The 22864-nt window shown below is 41.3% G+C and overlaps 1 protein-coding gene and 1 long non-coding RNA gene across 2 annotated transcripts in view; one reads left to right on the forward strand and one right to left on the reverse strand.

Annotated features, from left to right (window-relative positions):
• The window catches only part of LOC148224504 (uncharacterized), a 203352-nt gene extending 186726 nt beyond the window's left edge, over positions 1-16626 (forward strand). Inside the window, exon 4 of the mRNA XM_088162413.1 lies at positions 16399-16626. Coding sequence (XP_088018539.1) covers positions 16399-16553 — 155 coding nt within the window. The 3' untranslated portion in view covers positions 16554-16626. The remainder of the gene's footprint in view (positions 1-16398) is intronic.
• Positions 1-22864, reverse strand: part of LOC148224507 (uncharacterized) — a 77989-nt gene that overhangs the window by 48242 nt on the left and 6883 nt on the right. The gene's annotated exons all lie outside the window — the stretch shown is intronic.

Consider the following 22864-nt stretch of genomic DNA (forward strand, 5'->3'; position numbering starts at 1 on the left):
CACAAAGCAGGACATAACAACCTGTGTTATGTAATATTGTTATTTTTTTTCTGGTTTTGAGTTGTAGTTAGGGTTTTTTTCCTCAAGGGCAATATTTGACTGAGATGCCATCTTTAGTGGATAGCATTTCTGTGGGGATTTTTATTCATTACAAGAATCTAAGGCAGGGGGGAAAAAAGGTTTTAATAATTTTTTTACACAGGTGAAAGCCATACAAAATGACCAAAGTCTCTTTTTGATGCTTTAGTTCAACTTAACTTTCTAAGCATGGCTTTCTGTAGCAGGGCTTTTGCAGGCAGCAGAGAACCATTCTATAAAGAACTGTTAGCCTTCCACTGCTGTTCTGATACACGCAAATGTGAATTAAAGCTTTTTTCCTAAACATTCTCTATACACATTAGTGAATAACTCATTCCACACTCAGAATGTTGTCTAGTTTGGAGGGTGAGTGTCATAGTTTGGCTTGCACCTGTACAGCTGACTCTGCTATCCCCAGCACCCACACTGTGTAGAGGGACAGATCCTGCTCAGCCACCCTCTGGCAGCAGTCCTGCCCCACAGCTGTATCAGGGATGGACCAGCAATCCCACAGGATGGACAAACATATGCCAGCTCTGCCCATGTCCTCATCTTGTTTAGTTTACTGGTAAGGAAATAACTTTATGGCTGAGAGGCAGCTTAGTTTCTCCCAGCAGCTGCTCATCTGAAGGTTAACAGAGAGCTCTCACTGTCACACCGATGCTCAGGGTTAATCCATCAGGCACTATTTGCAGTGGATCTGAATCACTGGTGTGACTGGAAGAGGCAGTGATGGAAGCCAAATGGACAGACTGCTGGCTGATCTCCTCTCAAAAAAAAAATTGCCTCTGGATCCCAAGGACATTTACAGGAAAAATCTCCTTGTTTCCTGAATATCTGTTACATTTATCAACAGCAGCCTGTACTCCTCTAAAGCCCTTTGCAAACCCTGTTGCTGTGTTCCTCTCACCTAGAGTTTCTGCAGTCCCTACCTCTCCTTCACTGCCACCCTCTCAAGCATTTCTAGCCACAGTGATTGCGTCCTTTGCCAGTGATTCTTCTTTACTTTTCTTCTGCCAAAACCAGCCACATTCACCTTAGTAAAGTGAACAGTGTAAGGAAGGTCACCTTGGTTGGAGGGTGACAGCTGCAGTTCTGTCCATCATCCCAAGCCATTCCTATGAAGTGTCCATGGGTTGGCACAGAAGGATCTTCTGATGTTACTTTCAGCAGGTGATTTCAGTGCAGCTTCTGTTTCAGGGCAGTGCCTATTTTGTAGCAGAGGAGAGCACGACATGACTGACATGGCCAGGCCATGCTGTGCTATTGCACTCCCCTGCTCCAAGCCTGGCTCTCCAGACACTGGGCTACTCTGTGCCAGGGTGGCACAGCCAGCTGGTCCTGCCACCATTTAGTGTCTCAGATACAAGCTAATAAGCAGATGTAGCAAATGGGATCTCTGTGTAATGGTAGTTGGGGTATTTAGTTCTTGCTGCAACATTTTAGGACCTCAGTTATTGCCAATCTATTCCCTTAATGTGCTTATTCACTGTTTGGACTCAGTGATGAATGTCCTCTATTCCATTACAGTGAAAGGGAAATGTTTTCTTATAAACACTGGAAATGCTGTGGGTACAGGGAGGAGTAAGCTGAATTTGGGGCCCCCAGGTGAGACAGGTGATGCTGAGAGTGATGAGCTGTTGGGGAAGAAGAAGCTTCACCATTTGGACAGTGGCTGCAGGTGCCATAGCAGGTTCCACTCTGTGTCCTGATGTTTCTGTGATGGAAACAACTGGCACCACACCACCAGGAGCTCTCCAGTGAATGTGGGCAGCTGTTCTATCACCCAGCACAGCACAACACATCTTGTGGGCCACACTTGAGGGAAATTACTGGAGTTTTCCTAAAGAAAGAATGGTGGAGGAAATAAATATTTTCTCATTGTTTTCAAATATTTCCTTCGACATTTTTCAATTTTTCTTTCAAAACAAGACCTAGAAAAAATATTGCAAAGAAGCAGTTTCTGAAATTTTCTCCTATGTGTTCTCTTTAACAAATGTTGTTTTCATCCTGATTTTCCCTGGACAAAACAAAGTATATTGCTACAGAAAAAAAAAAAAAAAAAGTGTTATTAGTGTTCTGTGTGCTACAGTAGCAAAGGACCATGCTTTATTGAGCCATATGGGATGGAGGAGAGCTGTTTGTGCACAGCCCTATGAGAGGATTGGACAAGGTTTAATTTTTGCTTTTTGAGGCTGAATCCTTTCCTTTGCAGCCCAAGTGGGTCATGTGAGAGCAAGGGCAATTCTGTAAGACACTGGGGGTTGGGAGGATTAATGGTCCCAGGGCACCCACGGTTTGTGCACAGCGGGGCACTGCCAAGCCACATCCACAAGGATGGGACATTTTCAGAGACTTCTTGTTTAAAACAATTCCATTTCTTTTCACCTTTGGAGCCTGACTTAGGCTTGCTTGTGTTAAAACCCTTTCCACCCAGCACAACACTGGCAGAGCTAATGGGCAAAGCAAAACTGTTGGTGGTGTCAGAGAACTGGAGTCACAATTGTAAGTAAAATTAGTAAAAAATTCAGAGGCAGCAACAACATGGTAATACAAAATCTGGCAATTCACACTTTTATCTAAAGCTCTAGAATCTGATTGATCTCAAGGATTCAGAAAGACTTCTGACTTTCACACAAGACGTCTTTACATTATTAATGGACTGCCTCCAGGATTCCCTGTTGGGGGCTGTAAAACGGGAGTGTAAAGTTATGGTTGCTTTTAAAAAGATACCACATACCTCCTGAGGGAAATAAAATTGCATTATTTGTTCCTAAAAGAAATTTGTTATGGAATAGATTTTTACTTGTTTTCCAGGTCTCTGTAAAATGGTTTGTAATGTCAAATCTAAATAAACATTAATTTCCTGGGGATGTTTTTGTTAGGGTACAACTTTTTTTCTTTTGTATAGGCTATAAGAGTGGCTATCCCTACCCACAAAACCATTATTACTGCAGCTGAACAAATTACTGCAATGCATAATTTATATTGTGTATTTATTCATTTCCATTTGTGAATCATCTAGCTATATTTTTTTAAGTTAGCTCTTTGCATTGTTTTAGCATTTTAAAATTATTGTATTTCTCCTTGTGGCTGACTGAGTGGTTGCTTAGGGTTAGAAGTGGATATGTGAATTCAGTGGGTAAGCACCTAATTCACCCAATATCTCTTCTACTCCCAGACTAGGAAATCTCACTTTCAGTAGGATCTAAACCTACATAAATCATGTGTTTGATACCCTCAATGTGATCCAGTTTGAGATGAAGAAGTGTGACAAGTTAAGGATGCTTTAAAACATTTCACTTTCCAATACACTTGATGTATTTTTGAGCACAGCAGAGTCAGAAAAGTGTTTAAAATAATGAGAATGCAAGAGACTCCAGCATACCAATTTCAATTCCAGAAAGCAGCATGGTGCCTCTCTCTCCAGATCCCCTTGGCATTACTGTGCCATCACCATTGCCCTGAGGATGGTGGATGGGACCAAGGTGCTGCATAGACACAAGGCTAAGGCTGTGAATCCCAGGGAATTTATGACCAACCCAGAAAAATAAAAAGCCCCAAACAAATACACAGAGACAGAAGCACAACAGGATGAGGGACTCAGCCACAGATGTGGTGAGCTGGAAGCAGAGGTTAATAGAGGGTCTGGGTCTCATGCATGCTATCCTTGGGGATCATGCCATATTCTCTTTATGGACTGAAAGCACTCAGTTGTGCCACATCAAGTTATTTTTCCAGTAGAAAGACTGGAAATAACACATATGGAATCAGTGATATGGGTGGGACAGTGTGTACCTCATTACCACCACCTACAGAAACAGGTACCTCCCAAAAGCCTTCTCAGGATCATCACATCCGTGCAATTTCCGTGTATGCCTTCAAATGTATTTTATCAGTTCCTCTCCTGGGCCATTTTTTCTGACTTGAATGAGACCTTAGATCATATCTGGTACTTGAAATAAACCTAACCAAAAATATATTTGGGATGGCTGTCAAGACAGTTTCTCAAAAAATGTGAGCTCTCTGCAACCTCTTCCCTATGAAATCATTTCCTAAAAAAAAAAAAAAAAAAAAAAAAAAAAAAAAAAAAAAGAAAAAAAAAAGAAAAAAAAAAGAAAAAAAAGACAGGTTTCAAATAGTAATTCTAAACCTCCACCTAGGTACAGGCAGATTTAATGTTGTAGTGCTGCAGCTATTCAGACAGCTCAGAGCCATGGAGCCATGGGATAAGGTATAGGAAGAGCTTTTTTGTGTCTCAGGGTGCAGGACTGAGTGATGTGTAGCCCTCAGGAACATGGCTCTGTTTCTATGACTGCTCTTAGTGCAACAAGCTGAGGGTGGGTTGGTGTGTCTCCTCTTGCAGTCATTCCCTCAGCCAGTGCTTGTTCCATGTCCTCAGTCTTTCCAGGGGGTCAGAAACTACACGCTGAACAATTTGTCAAGGTCTCCACTGGGGCTGTCTCTTTGTAATCTCTTCTTTGCTCTTTCAAACCCTGGGAATCATTCCAGACCCAAGGGACCATCAGCCAATGCTGAGGAGTCTTTCTTTAATCAAAGCTTCAGAAAATAAGCCTTTGCTAATACTCTTCTCCACAGAAATGATAAATCCCTGTAAATCCTTTTCCAGTCTTGCACACCCATCAGCACTGTTTGTACTGGTTATCCCTAACTCTTGGCCAAGTATTTTCCTTCTGTGCTCTCTGCTACCTCATTGGAGAAGGACCCTCCTCCCACCCCAGACCCACATCTCGCCCTGGGACCCAGGGAAGAAGCTGTGCACAGGCTGCTCCAGCCCTGCAGTCAGATACAGCCTCAGGAAACATCCCAAGAGAAATGGGAGATGCTCCCCCAGCCCTCGTGGGCAGCTAAAAAATGGAAAGTTTGCTACAATCTCCAGCTACCAGCTTCTACTGGGAGCATACTAGGAGCTTGGAGCTTAGAAGCCTTAGTACATCTATAGATACTTCCACAGAAAAGTGTAAATTTACATGGTTTAGTAGCACAAGGAATCCCTGCCCTAATATCTGTAACTTCATCTAGAGACACAATTGTCTTCTGCAAACTACAGAGCATTCAGTAAAGAAGTGAAGGCTTTAGAGACCCTCTGAAGGAGGGCCTAATACCTCCAAAATCGTAACTTCAAAGCTGCTAAAGCAGGAGGCAGCCCCTGGGGCTGTTCCTTCCAGACAGACCGTGCCAGGAGGGCAGTCACAGGCCATACTGTGCTCGTGGGAAGGTCTCCAGGATCTGAGATTGTAGGTTTGAAATAACAGCAGCAGATTTTAACAGCCTGCAGATGTTTTGAAACATGATAAGTCATATTCCAGTAAATTATGAGGCAGATTGCAAAGCAAGCCTGATTCCACAGGACCCAGTGGGGCTACACAAGTGAAATACAAAAATACCTATCAAAGAGTTTGACTAAAGAGACTTTCTGCAATTTCTGGCTAATGTGCCTCTTCAGGCTTTCAGAAAGACAGTGACATTCCATCCAAAATTTCAAGGCAGAATTTAAAATATCACCAACTATCCAATATATAACAATAAGCATTTAACAGATGCCGATGAATAGTACTGTACACACCAATTATTGTTTTTAATAGCATCCATTCAATCTCAGCAGTCCCAGTAGAAAAGCAGGAATGTACTCTCTAATGCTGATCATCATTGTACCAGTCACAGAAAGTGACAGGACTGCTGTGAGCCCATAGTGGTGGAGGACACCATTAATTATCACAGTGGAAGGAGAAATGATTTGCTTTTGTCACAAAAACAAGCCTCAGCACTTGTTAACTCAGCAAAAGAAAAAGTACTGAGATGCATTAATTTGTCGTATTGGAATGAACCTGGAAGGTCAGAAGAGTGTTTTGATATTTAGGAAACAAAACATATTAGATTATTTGCCAGATTAGATTGGTGTGACACTAAGGATATTGATATAAATGTATCTCTGTAGTGCTAAAGAAAGGTGTTAGAAACAACCCTGAATGACCCAGATGCTTATAGGATCATTTATTGTTGTTATTTGCACGGCAAGGGCACTCTAAGCCTTTTTTTAAAATGTTTCCGCACTAATTTAATATATTACATTTAGAGTTGGCCTTTTGTGGGCCACAAAATACAAAAAATAACAGGATTCAGGAATATTTTGTTCATGTTTCTGAGTGGCCAAACCTGTGTCAGCATGTTTCTGGTAGACTGTGAACTGATAACATCCCAATTCCCTATCCTGGGCAGTGCAATATAAAGGATAACAGAAGAAAAATAACAGGACAAACACAATCAGTCTGATCCTCCTCTCAGCTTGCTCTCTGGATTACTGCAAGTAAGAACCCGGAGAAGAGGTTGCAGGCAATAAAACTCTAGTTATTCTAGCAGGCTAAACTTTGGGAAGAAAGATGTCTGCTCATCCAGCTGTGGGATGATAGGATTTGTTCCCTTTTTTTTTCCCCTGCTAATTCCACAGCTGGTAACCAAGTGGGGATTTGAAGGCTGAATTTTGATATAGCTCTCCTTGGAAACGCAAACAACTAAGGTGGTTTAGCAAAATCTCAAATTGTACGAGGTTGAATCAGAACAAACCAGGGAAATAATATCTGGGACTTCGATCCAACTGCTGCTGTTGTTCCTGGGAGCATTTCATAGAATTGTAGAATGGTTTCGGTAGGAAAGGACCTTAAAGATCATCCAGTTCTAAGCCCACCTGCCACAGGCAGGGACACCTTCCACTAGACCAGGTTGCTCAGAGCCCCATCCAACCTGACTTTGGACACTCCCAGGGATGGGACATCCACAGCTGCTCTCATAACCTGTTCCAGCACCCCAATTTGGGAATTGTTCTGTTAGCAGACAAGTATTTTCGGTAAAATTTCCCTCTGTTTCTGCAGGTTCCAAGAGTTTCCCACACAGCAGTGGGAAATTCAAAATGGGAAAACTGTTTCAGGAGATTCCTGTGTAAGATGATGGCCAGTGGCATAAGGTTGGGAATAATTAGAATATTAGTCCATCTACACTCTTCCAAAGGTGTAGAAAGATATATGCTGGTTTGATATATAGCGACTTAGCTAAAAAGTAGCTTAATTCACCTATTGCTCAATTACTTGCAAGCCCATTTAGAGAGACTATCACAGTTAGAAACGTATGTGGGGTATAAAGCAAGGGCTGAAGAGGAGTGGAGCTCAGATAAAAGCTTGGTGGACTCACAAGACACACTGTGTTCAAAGTGAAAAGTTAGACTTGACATGATGCCAAAAAAAAAAAATTCTGACCATTATCAAATTAATTATGCAAAGGGTTTGTATTAATCTTATCTCTGGATCATCCATTAGCTCTAAAATGCAACAATATGCTGAGACCTCTGGCAAACCAAGCAAAACTTTTGCAATCAAGCAAAACTACATTTGCATAATCCTCAGTAGCTGTTGGAGAGATGATTGCTTAAAAGATATGTAAGAGGAATTGTAACTCAGGTAAAATAGGACTAGTCCCATTGTACACCAGACTGCTCAGTGCTCTGTGGTTGGATAATAAGGATACACCAAGCTCAATCAAAATTGTGTTGGTCTGTTAACCTTAACTGCACCTACATGCCTAATAAAATTTTAGTGCATCTTTTATTTGGAGAAACATTCTGCGCTCTTCATCTCATTAATTTGCACTTACTTTAAATTGGAACATCTTATTTCCATAATGGAAAAAGTCTTGCCAAGTGGAAGTCTGTAAATATTTGAACTCCCAGCCCCAAGTCAAAACACAGGATCAATATACAGCTGTCTTTTAACTTGATATTGATATTTTGGGAAATGTAACTCATTCTTGTATAGCTGGCCAAGAGTGACAGGACTGGGAGAAATTCAAATATTCCTGACATAGTCATTTCCAGATGCCAGAATACCATTGGAGATTATTGTTAGATGGCTGGCAGCAGAGATGTGTTCAAAGTGACAGGTATATTCCTGTGAGAGATTATTACAGCTACAATACAAAAAATGCCACACATGAAGAAGTGTGCATCATGACAAAGAAAGTCTTTCTGGATGAGGAAGGTCTGGCTCTGGAGAGAGAGTTTTACAGTGGTACTGATGCAGAACTGGATTAGCTAGGAAGGAGAAGCAGAGAGATATCTCAGTATACCTCTGTAAACTGATGAATAATCACACAGGAGGGTCAAGGGCTAGGCAAGAGGTGCTAGTATTTCTTCTCAGAAAAGGACAAACTCCATTTCTGCTGCCTGTAAGCAATATATCTATGAATTTTAAAAGATGAACTTAGAACCTTAGCCAATGTTGACAGATTTTTAAAAAATATTTTGTTGTGTGGCTGTGAATCTGCACTGAACAAATTTTTTCAGTCACTCATGTTATCGTGACCTGAATCATAAATTATAATTGAGATTATAACTGTGCAGTGACATCCTCTGCCCCTCAGCTGGAGCCTGGCTTTCATGCAAGGACTGTGAATGCTCAAGCCTTTCCATAAAGGCTCACACAAACATAATGTTTCTACTTTTCAAAGGTTTTTGTTTTACAGTAAGCTGCTCAGCCATTACTCAGTCACTTGTCTGCCTGAGATAATGAAGTATCCTGGAAAAATTTCTCTCTGAGTAGTGAAGAGCAGCCTAAAGAGGGCAATATTTCTAAAAACACATCTAAGGGCTTGTTCATAGTTAGAGATTAAATACCTGGCAGAAAGTCCTTAAGATTTTGTTTGGGTTTTTGTTTATTTGCTTGTTTTTATTGGTTTTGTTTGTTTGGGTTTTTTAAGTTTTAGTTTGTTTGGTTGGTTTGGGGATTTTTTTGTTGGGTGTCTTTTTTTCTGCCCCAATATTTCCAATGTTACCTGCATTTGAGCCAGAAATTCTCAGGATAGATGAACCCATCCTTCCAAATTTTAACAATCTTCAAAATTTGAATTGATGCTGCCTTCTTCCCCTTTTCATTTTGCAGAAAACAGAGGAAAAGGAGGTGGAAGGGAATATATATTTCTAATACAAAAAATTGTGTGCATGTTCCATCCAGGTTTAAGCAGTCATGGTAGCTAACATTCAAGTGTAAGCTTTTTCTTCCACTCAGATTTTTTTTCAAGTGGAGTGAGATTGAGAAAATCATAGCACTTTGGCTCATAACAGCCTATAATTTCATTTTCTCTAAACAACCAGATGATTATTCTTTTGTGCTTCATTAATTGTGGCCCACCAAAGGTACTTGAAAGACTTAGTCAGCTCACAGAGAAAGGCCTTTTATCTTGCCTAGAGAAAAATTTATGTTTTCTCTTTAAAAATCATCCACAGTGGATGGAGAAGGGAATTAAATTTTTCAGAAAGAATGACCACTGGTACTATTTCCATATATGCATGTCTCATCCTTGGGCACCCTTAAACAAAGCTCACTTTAAGGAGAAAAAGAGAATTTAATAAATTAATAAATGACAGAAAGCAAAAGATCAGTCTCCTTCTTCTCCAAACAATATATACACTTTACTTTTTCAGAGCATAATTCTCCAGAATGGAAGAAGAGTTAGAAAAGCTTTTTTGAAGCCATAAAGCCTCTCCAACAGGCACAATGAACCCCCACAGACAAGGTCAAAGCATGCAGCAGTCCGGGCAGTCAGGAGCAGGGTATGAGTGCTTTGGTTCCCAGCTTTGATCCAGCAGTTGTGGAGCTGGGAACTGAGCCACAGGCTGCTGACACAGCCCCAGCAGCCCTGGGAGGGACTGCCTTGGCCCTTCAGCAAAGCTGTCTGACATGTGTCTCCTGGACAGAGAGTGCTGCCAACCTCCCACGGGAATGGAGAGGGAAAAGGGAAGGGTGGGCAGTGCAGTCACCGCTGCTGCTCCAGCCCAGCTGAGAGAAGAATCACTGCTCCACCTTGCTCTCCACCTTGATGATCCTGGTATTTTAGGATGAAGCACACCCTATTCTTTCTGAAACACTTCCTTCCTCCTGGGAAGTAGTTTTTCCACCTTCTAGGCACAGCTGGTTTCTTCAAAACCCATCTGCTCTGCTGACTATGGCAGGATATCATGATTTTAAAAGAGTAATTGTGGTGTTTTACAGGAATATTCTATCAAATCTCAGAAAGTAAAGGTTAGCATGAAAATAAGAGAATAGTAATACAAAACACAAAGGGAACACATCTCTCCTGAAGCTGATGGGTAATTTAGGGAAGCTGACTTCTTGCTCTCAGAAAGCAAGTGCTACATTCAGAAATTACATTTATCTGCATCTGAGCAGAGGCTGTGATGCAAAGCTCTTCCATGCCACAAGATACATGTATAGCACTTCACCTCTCACTGGCATTACATCTGTGATGGAGTTTGTACAGAATGACCAGGAACAGTGCCTCAAGCAGGCAACTCAGAAGTTTGCAGCTACACAGGGAATTTAAGCATCACAAGCATGGATGCAACCACATTAAAGTCAGAGGAAATGTACACTCTCTTTTCTTGTGTTTGTCTTTCATCTTCCCTTGCATAGGTGCTGAGATCTTGTGCATCCACATGCCTGAGGTCTCCGGGTAACAGGAGTTTATTATTTATTATTTGTGACATAGCAGATTGACTCAAAACCATTGTGGTAGCACTACGCATAAGAGACAGAAAAGCTTTAATCAGATGAGGCAGAGTGGGAGAAGGGAAGCTGAGGCCAAAGATTAGATGATCTCATGAAACCCTTTCCATTAATCACCTGAATAATCCTGTGAACCCACAAAGCCAAGCCACCATCATTACAGAAGCCAAACGGAGGAACAGGGAGAGCTGAGAACACTCACTGCCTGCAGGCATTGGGGCATCACCAGGAGCCCACAGGGGTTGGTGCTCACCTTTCTCCTGTTTCATAGATATTGTCCATCCTCTTCTCTCCTGATTTTTGATCTGCTTCCTTCCAGTTTTTAACCTTGTTAATCCATATTCTCCACTTTCACTAGAGCCTCACTGCAAAATCTGTTCTCATCAATCTTGTCACCCCTTCTCCCACATTATCTCTCTCACCTTAATAAGTGCTTTTAGTGCATTGCAAAAGGTGCATCCTCCCTTTCTCCTTTGATGCTGCACAGTAACCACTGACCCTGCACCTTCTTCACCCTTAATCAGTGCTCTTCTCTCCATCTATCCCATCCACACTGCTAGAGCTTTTCCTGATGCTGGCTTCCTGTCTTCTGCTCCTGCTGGGAAAAGGAGCAACACTTGTGAGCAGAGCAGGGTCACCCTTCAAATCTAGCAAGTGATTTGTGGCTCTGTGCAGGCTGAATCTGCCAGCAAAAACAATCGAGAACCTCCCTCAAACAACTGAAGAGAAGACAAGAGGCATCGCATAAGCAAGGGACAGAAACACTGTTAAATTATGTTTTCCAGCCCATTTACTTCTGTCCCTTTATAGTTTGTGAAGAAAAGAGACAGCTGGAATATATTACCAAGGACGTGATTATCAGATATACAGTTCTGTCTCAAGATCTTGTCTAATGTTGGTTCATTAGCCTGCTGATGTATTAAAGACTCATTTAGAGGCTCTCAGACAGTTTCATGTCATCTAGAACAAAATGGTCAGGGGGAAAAATACGTACTGTTCACTGTTTTGGGAACTGATGTATATTTATGTCATCAATATATCACTTTTAAATATCTTAACTCACTAGAAAGCTCACTTCCAGTTCTTTATTAGAAGGAAACTGACAATCAGAGCAGCTGGAAATGCAAAGAAAGACACTCATTCACTGGTTCATTCATTCATTCAGTCATTCTTTCATTCATCACGGCCGGCAGCCGTGCTCTCCTGCAGCCGGAGATGGATGCGCGGCTGTCGGCTCCCCTCTGCTGGCTGGTACCCGGGCACGGAGCGCAGCCGCGGCCACACCTCCCCCGGGACTCCCCCACACTGCCCGAATAACCACAAAAGGATGTCTTCCCCGGCAGGTGATCAGCCCTTGCATGACTTTGTGCATGACACAGCAATGGTGACAGCAATTTCCACAAATTCTTTATGCTGGGACTGGTAACTTAAGGTAGGGAGACTGGAGATGCTGCCTGGGGTGAGGATGTCTTGACCTTCCCATTGCAAAAATCAGGTTTTCTGTGATTATAAATTTCTGTGACTATAAGTACTGTGATTATAAACCTTAATCATCATGCCTGAACATTTTCCTGTCTGACCTCAGCCTCAGACTGATCCTTTTCAACTTTCTACCAAAACATCTCAGCAACTCCTGTAAATTAATATAGGGAACGTGTTTTCTTTTTCTCCATATCATTTTACAATTCCTTTTTTTTTCCCCTCCCTGCAATATTTCTAGCAGTATCTTTTGTTATAATTTCAATGGAACTTCAAATTTGGCAGTGTGTGTCCAGGGACTGCTTTATACCAGCAGCTAGAACGTATGTAGCCAAGCCATAAAACTCAGAATCAAAAAATGCCTCTCTGCCCATGAGCAGCAAGAGATCTGGGAGTTTGGCAGCAAACCTCTTAGTACTCCTGCGAGATTGTACATCCATCATCTTGTCAAAGCACTGTCCTAAAGGAGCTAATAACACCTTTCCTACTGGCAGCAGAAACTCAACAGACCTTCTGCTGGGAGAACAAGTGGCAGCAACCCTCCCACCCAACCAAAGCTCTGAGTGCTTTTGGCACTTATGGCAGATGAGGAACCCAGGGTTGCTCTCCAATTGCATCCTGAAAACAGGACAGCATCTTCAAAGCTTGACTGTACCATTAAGGAACGCCTATAACTGGAGCCTGCTTTTCTTTTACAGTACCTATTAGGGATTTGGGGGTTTTTTCTGACCATGGCGATTTTGTTACTGACTCCCCAAAAGCTAGGCATGATGTGTTTGTAAGGCAAGTGCTTAAAGTCCACTATAAATAAAAGGGCACTTTTTTGTATGTACAGGAGATCTGTTTTGAATCAATCCCAATATCACAAAAATAAAGAAGTGTCACTTACTTGGCTCAATGCCAAGAAGGAAAGCTGCTTACCATTACTTATATTATTGTTATTATTTGCCTTAAATTATGTATGCCCTGAATAATAGACTCTTAAATTTTTTAAACATCGGGGATAAGGGTGTCTTCTGGAGGCACAGAGATGCAGTTCTGAGCTACAAGTTTGTTTGTTCATCATAACATACTACCTTGGAGAACAGGAGCAGCCAAAGAGCTATCCTGCATACCAGGAACAGTGTCTCTAAGAGTAACTTTCTATCTGAGGGACCAGATGCCGCCCCTTTGGTAGAACTTTGCAGACCAGGAACACACCTGGGCTGATTTTCTTCTGTGTGGTTTTCTTCTTCCTGCACCTAAACTAGCTGCTGTGGTCTGCAGCCAAGGTACCCCCTGTGCTCAGTAAGCAACTTTTCAATGGAGCCCAGATCTACAACAGAAACAGACACAGGCAAAAAACTTAGGGCTTCTCATGCACCCAAAGGGAAATGAGAATAAAGGCTGCCTTGGTCCTGGGATCTCATTGTATTTTGGTCAAAACTTGGCTTGTTTCAACACTTTATGTGTACTATGGGAGCATTCATGCACAATGCACGTGTCATGATGTAGTCATAGCATAGAACATGTTTGTGTTCCATTGTATATACTTAGTAAATGCAATTTTCTAAAAATCATTGATGTAGAGATATTTACTACATTGAAATTGCAGAGAACTTTAATTTCACCACTTACCTAAACACCAAATAGAACCACTATCTACTAGAAAACAAGTAAAGAAAAGAAAAATAGCACTAAATGCTCTTGGTTGTTTGAATCAAATTTTCATGAAAATGAACAGGTTTATGCCATTTCACAGCTAAGCTACCAATCAAACACCAGCATAAAAGCCCACAGAAATGCAATGTTAAAAGCCTGGCCACATTGCTTGCTGTCACAAGTCACACAATTATGAACTTTTTAACATTTACAGGCAAACTGCACAGCACAGCTGTAATGGATGGGGCTGTTGATTGGGAAGATGCTATGGTTCAACAGAGAGACGCTTTACATAGCAGATAGACAAAATGGGAAAATAATATATGCAGAGGATAGTCTGTATTCCATAATAACTGCCTCTAATGATAGATCCTGCCATAATTTCAGGTCCAATTTCAGCAGCCACTGACCACAGCCTTGTGGCTGATGATTTGTTTGATGTGTTACACGACACAGAGGTCTGTTTGCAGTAAATGTGTTATTCCATCCTGCCTTGCCCACTCAGTGGTGGGTATGGATGCCTGGGAAGAGACTTAAACCAGCATGGGAGGAGGGCAGGTGGAAATAATTTGAAAACCACTTCCACTCCTTAAGTGGCTCTCAGGATTAGAAGCCACTGTGGTAATGCAAAAACCACCTGATTATCTTTAGGGCCTTTCCTTTGGTGTTGAAAGATTTCTCAAGATGTTTTTGAAACTCTGATGGAAAGGATTAACAGAGAGAAGGTTGGCCAGTGAGGTCACCTCGTTTCTTTTATTAACTATATGATACAGGAATAAAAATGTTTTCTGTTCTTCCAAGCACCTACGTACAATGGTTTCTTTTCAGTTTTATCAAATCTCCATTCAGACAAAGGACTCTAAAGATCTCTCAGACACAGTAGTTACTGGGATGGCTATTCACCAGCTTTGAGAGGGCAGCTCTCTTTCACACTTTCCTGGGGCTGTCAGACATAATTTCCAAACACCAGAGCTCCTTGACACCCCAACTGTTACTCTGCACAGGGAGACTAAAAATAGGGCTGTAATAATTTTACTGAAGTTTTATCTTGCACTCACCCTCAGTATGAAGGAGAATAATTGAAATGTTATTAAGAAAGGCTCTAAGTTAGCTGCAGGCTGCCAGTTATGCAGGGAGGTGTTGTCATTTCTTCTTCACATACTATTAAATCTACTTGAGAAAATTCTTTCAAAAATGAGGGAAAACCTGTGTTTTAGGAAAAGGTAGACAATCACATGGACACAAACCCAACTTTAACATTTCTGTTTGCATGTCCACCTCTCAGCTTTCACCAAAAGCTTCCAAGAGCCTGCTCCCAGGCTTGCTTTGCACTCACCACCCTGAATAAAACTGAACCATTTTTTTATCTTCCCAACCAGAGTTGCAGACCAGCTATAGGTGCATTACACTTGTCAATGCCATGCACTCTCCTGACCTGAGAGAGCTGCTTCCCAGTCCCAGCCTCCCACAACATCGATGTCACTGCTCATCATCTGAGGGCAACAGGGGACAGAGACTTTGCAAGTGAACACAAAAATCTGAGGAAGGGAACACCCTTGCTTTTCATGCTCCAAATGACCAAAACCCTCTCTAGTCCCACAACTAAAGCCCACATAGTTTAGCTCAGCTTCCTCTAATGAATAAACTTCTTTCTGTCCTGCTTGGGTGTACCAGTGGGGGGTGTTTTGCACCACTTAATTAGTGGTTTGGCTGGAATCTCTTCTGTTTTCACTCGGATTAAAAATACACAAAGGAAAGGGATTTTCTCGTATTTGGGCTTGGTTGTTTATTAATCTTATCAAAAGTACAGAACTTTCAGCAACACTTCTAGCCACCAGCTAGAAGAGAGCAAAATGGAGATGAATCCAGCTCTCTTAAAGCTAAACAGTCCAATAGAGAAATAACACCTATATTACTTATACTTTTAACACTATAACTAAATTCCTGTGACCTTCAATGCCGCACTAACTGACCAACCCGAAACTACTTCCTGAAACCCATGAAGAAGAAGGAAGATGAGCACTGAAAAAGACACCACCCCAAATCCTCCATCTTGTCCCACGCCTATTACTATATTATAAACCCCTCAAATTTAAAATTCTTCAGTATGTGAAAGCACACACTTTGATTTAACTACGCATCTGTGATTTTAATTCCATCACTCAAATTTGGAAGCCTTCTCCAAGGCCTCAGGTCAAAAGTAGTGCTCTCCAGGGGCTCTGTGCCAGAAAGCACAGAAAGCTCAAAAAACAGGTTTCTGGGATCCAAGACTTGTGATTTTATTTATACAGTAATAATAAGTCTCTTTTGTCTGCATCTACTACTCAGCAGAACTTCTCAGCTGTGGGGCTACAGGCAGCTGCTACAAGAGGCTGCAGGAATAACATGGTATGTGTTTGTAGACACTCCAGTTTATAGGTTCATTTTAGTCATCTTTATCTGTAAACTCAGTTTTTTGGATAAAAAAATTATGATTGCATGGATCATGGAGATACTTCAGGACCAGAGTGCCCCTTTTCAAAGGATAGAAAAAGAAAAGAGAAAAAAATCATATTAAAATTTTAACTCCAGGATGTGCCAGTTGGTCAGCTTTCCTTCATTCCCCTGATGTAGCCTCACTCCTCCACAGAGCCTCAAACACCTCATGCCCTATGGGACTCTGCCAGGGAGGAAGAGGAGGAGGATGAGGATGAAGAGAAAAATGAGGAGGAGAATGAGAACAAGCGTGAGGAGGAAGCCTTCAACCATCTGCTTAGCAACTGCTTGCACAGGAACTCGGGATGAAAAGTCTTCCTTATTCCCTATTGCTACTGCTGCCCCAGAGCTGTTTGTCCTCCAGCAGGTCCCTGCTGCTGCCTGTGAGGTCAGTCTTCCGAGTGCTCTCAGGCACCCAACTTGTCCAGTTGTTTTCTTCAATGAGCCAAGCAGCTAATAGTTGCTATAAAGTTGTTTATTGCAGAAGCACATCAGTTTCAAAGGCAAAAGCAAAGTAAAGCAATGGCAAAAGCAAAAGGCAGTGGCAAAAAGCAACGGCAAAATGCACCAGCTCTCCCCAATGCATGTTCTTATACAGAAACTTTCCAACAAACTTCTTAACCTATTAGGATTTTAGTTTCTTACCACGCTGGGGTACATATAAACTACATATATGGTCTATCCTGTTCTATCTAAAAAATATTCTTACTATAACTTTATTATGTCTAAAACTATGTTCTTAAAGCTTCCACAAAACTCCTAGTATCTAAAATTATGTTTTTCAACCTTCACTAAAACATGTACTACTACTCTGGCATCCAAAACCTTTACTCACTAAAAGCACTTAAAACTTATTCCACTTACTTATTTACTTACTTTACTTACTTACTTGCTTATACTAAAACTTAAACTTTCACTTTTGTCTTATATGTAAGTAACTTAACTTATATGTAACTATATTTACATATAACTTACTTATATGTAACTTATTTATATGTAAGTAACTTAACATACTTCAATCCATCCAAAAGCTTTGATTCAATCCCTGCACTCTAATTTCTCTGAAAAATTCAGAGAGACTCTTAACTTACTAACTCCAACAACTGCCCTCTCTGTCTTGTGTCTCCTAAAGTCATCCAAGGTACACCACTGTTATTTCCCAAGGCTGCTAAGCAAACTTGCCTTGGCCTATGGTTGAAAAGAAATGTTTCCAAAGGGATCCTGCTCTTCCTTGAATACACCATGGATGCTGCCAGCCATCAAGGAGACCTTCATCATCATCTCACCCACCTAAAAACCGACAAGGATTAATTTTCTTTGACTTGGCAGCCTTTTTTTTTCTCATTTCTGACAAGTTCAATAAAGCTTTTAAAGAAACAACAAAGGAAAGCATTCATGTGCTCATTTCATTTCCTTCAGTGTAGCCTTTTTTACAGAGTTCTATACTAGATTTCAGCACTGGTAAACCAGCTGATTTTGACAGTGGTATGTGTGACATATGTGTGGCTTAGAGAAGAGAAAATAATTATAACAGTCAATGCTGCTTGTGAGAATTTGTTAAGAAGATCAATAAGAACAGAAGCACTTTGACTTTTCTTATTATGGTTTCTTTGGCAACCCAGGGAAATAACATAGGTAAAATTATAGTCCCATCACGCTCCATGTGCTGACAGTACATAATTGCGTGCTTCCCACCAGAAAGATTACTTAGTATAATCCCAAACAGTCTTTTCTCTCACACTGTTTTAGGTGTTTCATCATTTTCACAGCTTGCAAAGCCCTAAAAAATCAAAGCAGAAAACAAAACCCCTTGAATTGGTTTTGCTATTGCCTGGCTTTGAGAGCTTATGACAGCACCAATTTAGTTTGTCTGGCAGCAATAATCCTAGATTATTCAAAACTAAGAAGTGGGTGTGTAAATCATGCAGTATTTCTGGAAAGACTTGGTTTTGCAGTTTGTCAAAATCCTTATCCCACTATGGGATCAACTCCAGTTCTGCCAGAGCATCTTTACTTCTGACAGAACCTGACTGGCTACTGATTTCAAATCAGGGGTGGTGAGCCATCACCTTTCTTTGAGCATGCACTTTCCAATAGCTGGTACATGCAGTCTGTCAACCCCACGTGTCTGCTGTCTGTGGTCTGAGTTCTACTTATCTCAAAATTCACAGACATCCTGGGTTTGCAGAAGTCACTCAATGGGACCTGGAGAAGCACCAGCATTTTGTGACATTTCTTCCTCAAAGTGGAGGCTACTGTGAATAGCACAGTCTGTGCTAGTGTTTGAAAGAAGAACTGGATAAAGCAGGACAAAGCTTGCAAAATTTCCTTCTAACTTGCAGCATAGAGGTCAGCATTCAAAGATCTTATCCTTCCCCTCCACAGCACATCCAGGGTCCCTACCTCACCTCTGCCCCACACAATACTTGGCCAGTGAGACATAAGTTCCTCTGAGAAGAAGGTTTTGGAACCCAAAACAAGTTCAGCTTCTAAATTTTGTACTGCATCTTCCATATTGTTTTGTTGTTGTTGATTTTTTGTTTTCTTTTCTTTTTTGTTTTTTTGTTTTGTTTTGTTTTTGGGCTTTTTTGTGCTCATCAGGGTACTTTTTTTTCATATCTGTCTCTCAGTTAAATGTTTTTGAGATACTGCCTCAGTCATAACATCCAGAACTTGGGTTTTAAAAAAGCAGGCCACCTTTTCTTCCTCTAGAAATCTTATAACTCAGACAGAAGCAATCATATCTACTGCTTTAAAACATTTCATGAATATAATTTCCTTTTTACTTCTTTTAGCAGAGTGCACTTTAGATGTCTTTGGGATGTTCCATACTTGCTTTCTCTCTTTTTCTGTTCTTTTTCCTAAAGCCAGACTTACCAGAATAATCAGCACTGTCCTATTGACCAAGAATCAATGCCAGATTACTTTTCTCCTCTCACAGCTGACAGCTCCATCCTACTCTGACCTCAGAAATATCTATCAGTCATTTTATAGACTTTTTGTCTTAACACTGTCATGAAAAGCATAGCAGACATAATACTTTTCATATATCACCTCTTTTAATGCTTGCTCTTTACATTTTGAGAGACAGAGAGATGGCTGAAACTGACTTTTTGGGGAAAGTTACAGCCATAATTCCAATCACTAGAGGCTTGATGTCATCTACACATTGACACAGAATTGAAACGGCAGATAAACCTTTATAGCAGGGAGCTGTGGATTTCTTTTATAGGGTGAACAACTTCAGACATTTGGCATCTTATTTCCCTTGTTAAAGACCTGCACATTACAGAGTGACAGACACACAACAGTTCAGAAGGCAGCTGGGTTTTGGTGGAGAATACTGAAAACTGAGAGTGCAGTTACAGCATCCCCTGGCCAGGAGCTGTTGCTGGCTGTGCCCACACAGCCCAGCACGCTGTCACACAGCTCGTGGTTTCTATAGCAGCAAGCACGATATAAAAAGCTTGGCTTTCCCCTCACCCAGCTAATCTTCATGTGATGGAAGGGAGCTGGGAGAGAAGAGGCACAAACCTACAGCTGTGTGTTGCAGGTGGGCTCTGAGAAAGCACCGTGCTGGGGGCTCTGTGGGCATCACCTACCCCTGGATTTCAAGACTAATGTTCCACTGATGCCCTGTAGTTATTGGTTTTTATGATAATTTCTAACAGGGGGAAAATACCTTGATATTAAAACCATACCTAACCCTACTCTGCCTCCTAATTGGCTTCTCCAGCCACTGTGCCAAAACCCACACGGGCCCCACCAGATACAAGATCCTCCCAAATGGTGACTCCATCCCACACTGATACTTCCCCTGACCATGCTTTCTTCACCACTGGCCAATTAAAAAGGCAAGCCAGCAGAAGGACAAACACGCATAGCTGAAATCTCTAAGGAATAAGGAATGCTGACACTTTGGAATAAAATCTTGCCCATTTGCATCTTAAGAAAGGACAAACCCAAAGTACTGCCAGCAACAGTGTCTTAGCATCAAGTCACAGGAAAGAAGAAATGTCCTTTCCTGGCATACCCTTTAAAGGTTGAAGATCTCCCTCCAGCCAGGATGATTCAGAGGGAAGAAAAACATCCAGTTCAGCCAGTAGATGTTTTGCTTGAGTAAAATCTACTTCTTTAACCAAAAGGTGAGGAAATTACAAACTGACAGGTTTGGGTTTTCAAAACACACATAGAGTTGCTGCCATTAAGCAAGGGGAGTTTTATTGATTTTAATGGGAGAACTCATATTCTGCTGGATGCTTATGGGAACCTCTTCCTCAAAACAATAATGTACTTTCTGGTATTATAAATAAGTGAAAAATACTCTCTCCCTACTGAGTGCCTGTGATGTATACTTTACAGATTCACAGAATCTTCTGAGTTGGAAGGGACCCACAAGGATCACAGAGTTCAACTCTAAAGTAAATGGCACATATGGGGATTGACCTCACAAACTTGGTGGTATTACCACCATGCTCTGACCAACTGAGATAATCTCAGGGTCAATGGCAGCTTTTAAAAAATAAAATTATTCATCATTGAATGTAGATTTGTCTTCAACTTATCTGCATTAATCCTTTTGTTATTAAACCAATTAATATTCTAGTTTAGAAAATTCTTCAGGACATAAATTTCCACAGCACAGAGGTTTATTTGAACTGTAAACAGAAGATGAAGGTTGCTATGGTGCGACCATTTTCTCAAAGTCTATTTACTTCTCCCAGCTAACAATAATCCCAACAGCAGAGTCCATAAAACAGAATGTACAAAGTAAAGCAGCCACCACAGACCAAGGCACTGATGAATCTGAACACTCACCAGAAAGAAAGACATACAGAAAAGTAAGATAAGTTTTTTTTGGTTAAAAGTTGTATTTTAATCTGTATTTGGGGATAAAGTTTTTTAAAAAAGAAGCAGTTTGAAAAATCTGCTTTGATTGTTGCTGTTTTCTAGTCCTCCTGCAAAATGGTAGGTTTGTGCAATCTAAGGTATGCAGCCTGAGAGAATATTCACATTATGGCAAATTAATGACACTCTGGAGGAATGGAAACAGGCAAAGGGCAAAGAGCAAATAGATACAGCACAGAGATGCTTTATTCAAAATCCCTATATTAGCCTGTTGCAAGAGTATGGTACCATTTCAAGAGCCAGTGCAGGCTATTTCCAAACTGGACATTCCCATTCATCAGCAAAACTTTGATCTTCTGTAGACTGTTCTCCTACCAGCATAAGAAGGTTTGGGGTTTTCATTTTATGCTAATGGCATAAGTTGTTTTATCATTAGACTTGCAAAAAAAAGGCAGTCCAAACACATCCTCAATCCTCCAATTGTCAGGTTCGAGTGTATAACAACATTTTATGAGGGAAAAATGGCTGGAATTTGGAACATGAACCTTATCAAACTGAGAAAAAGACTGGAAAGTTAAGCTATATTTTCTACAAAGTCCCTCACTCAACCTCTTCCTTTGTTCCTGGCTAAGTCCCTTTCTAAGCAGGAATTAAGTAACAGACCATGCAACATAATGTAATCACTTACTACTAACCTCTTCACTAACATAGGGGAATGTTTATGATTCCCATCCAGAGAGAGAACCAAGGCAATCTTTTCCTAACATATAACAACAAGTTATACCTTTCCCTCACAGTAAATCTCATGTTTATCTCATATCAATGTCTGCTATAGGACTCCTTTAAGGATATCTTTGCCACCCTACAGGTAATGGAGGTGCAGGGAACGTGTGCAGTAGCAGGAAGTGTGGATCTCTGGAGTGTATCTGGCTGTGGTTAAGGAACCATAGAGATGTTTAACCCACCCTGCAGGTCAGGGGCTGCCTGCCCTGCCCTGGTCCTCAGTGCTGACAGCCCTGAGCAGCTGGAGCACCTCACCTTCCCCAGCAGCAGCCTGAGAGGCCCCACAGGCTGCATGTGCCAGGACCACTCCATGGCACAATCCATAGTGCAGTAAGTGGAGATGACTGGGAGATTTGGCTGAATAACACTCTTAGCTGGATGTCAAGGTGTGAAGTATTGACACTCATGGTCATCCAGTGCAACATGACAGCCAGATGTTGTTGCCTGTCCCTCCTGCTTTTGTAGAAAGATGCAGGTCTCTTGCAGCTTTGCTATGGATCTGGTGGCCCATCATGGACTTCTCAGCTATCCTAGGACTTTCTAAATGACAGTAGATTCTTCTGTGTGTGATTAGTACACTGACTGAACTAATTTTGCACAGGTTAGTCAGTCTTAATCTATTTAGAATACATTTAAAGGTTCCTTAGCATGCTCAGCAGACAAGAACAAATATTTGCAAAATGTTTTTTTTCATGGTTTACTCTACCAAGGACTTGGAATGCTGAAGTAGATAAAGAATTAAAAAGCCCATCTGAATATCCCTATTTTGGTTGCTCTTTTTTTCCATTTTTTTAAAAACATATGGAAGCCTTGAGTAGTCTGCCTAGAAAGCAAGGACCCAGGTAGCACAGTATCTCAGAACTTTGAGATGCCTGCTATTAAGTGCCAGGAACACTGGAAGCTCTAGGAGACCTCAACTGACATGGGGCTCTTCACGCTGTCAGGCTTTGCTCTGTTTTCTGTCCTGGGTCTCCAGAATCTGGAAGCAT

Source organism: Sturnus vulgaris, chromosome 3 (assembly GCF_052056855.1).
Source record: "Sturnus vulgaris isolate bStuVul1 chromosome 3, bStuVul1.hap1, whole genome shotgun sequence".
Classification (NCBI taxonomy): domain Eukaryota; kingdom Metazoa; phylum Chordata; class Aves; order Passeriformes; family Sturnidae; genus Sturnus; species Sturnus vulgaris.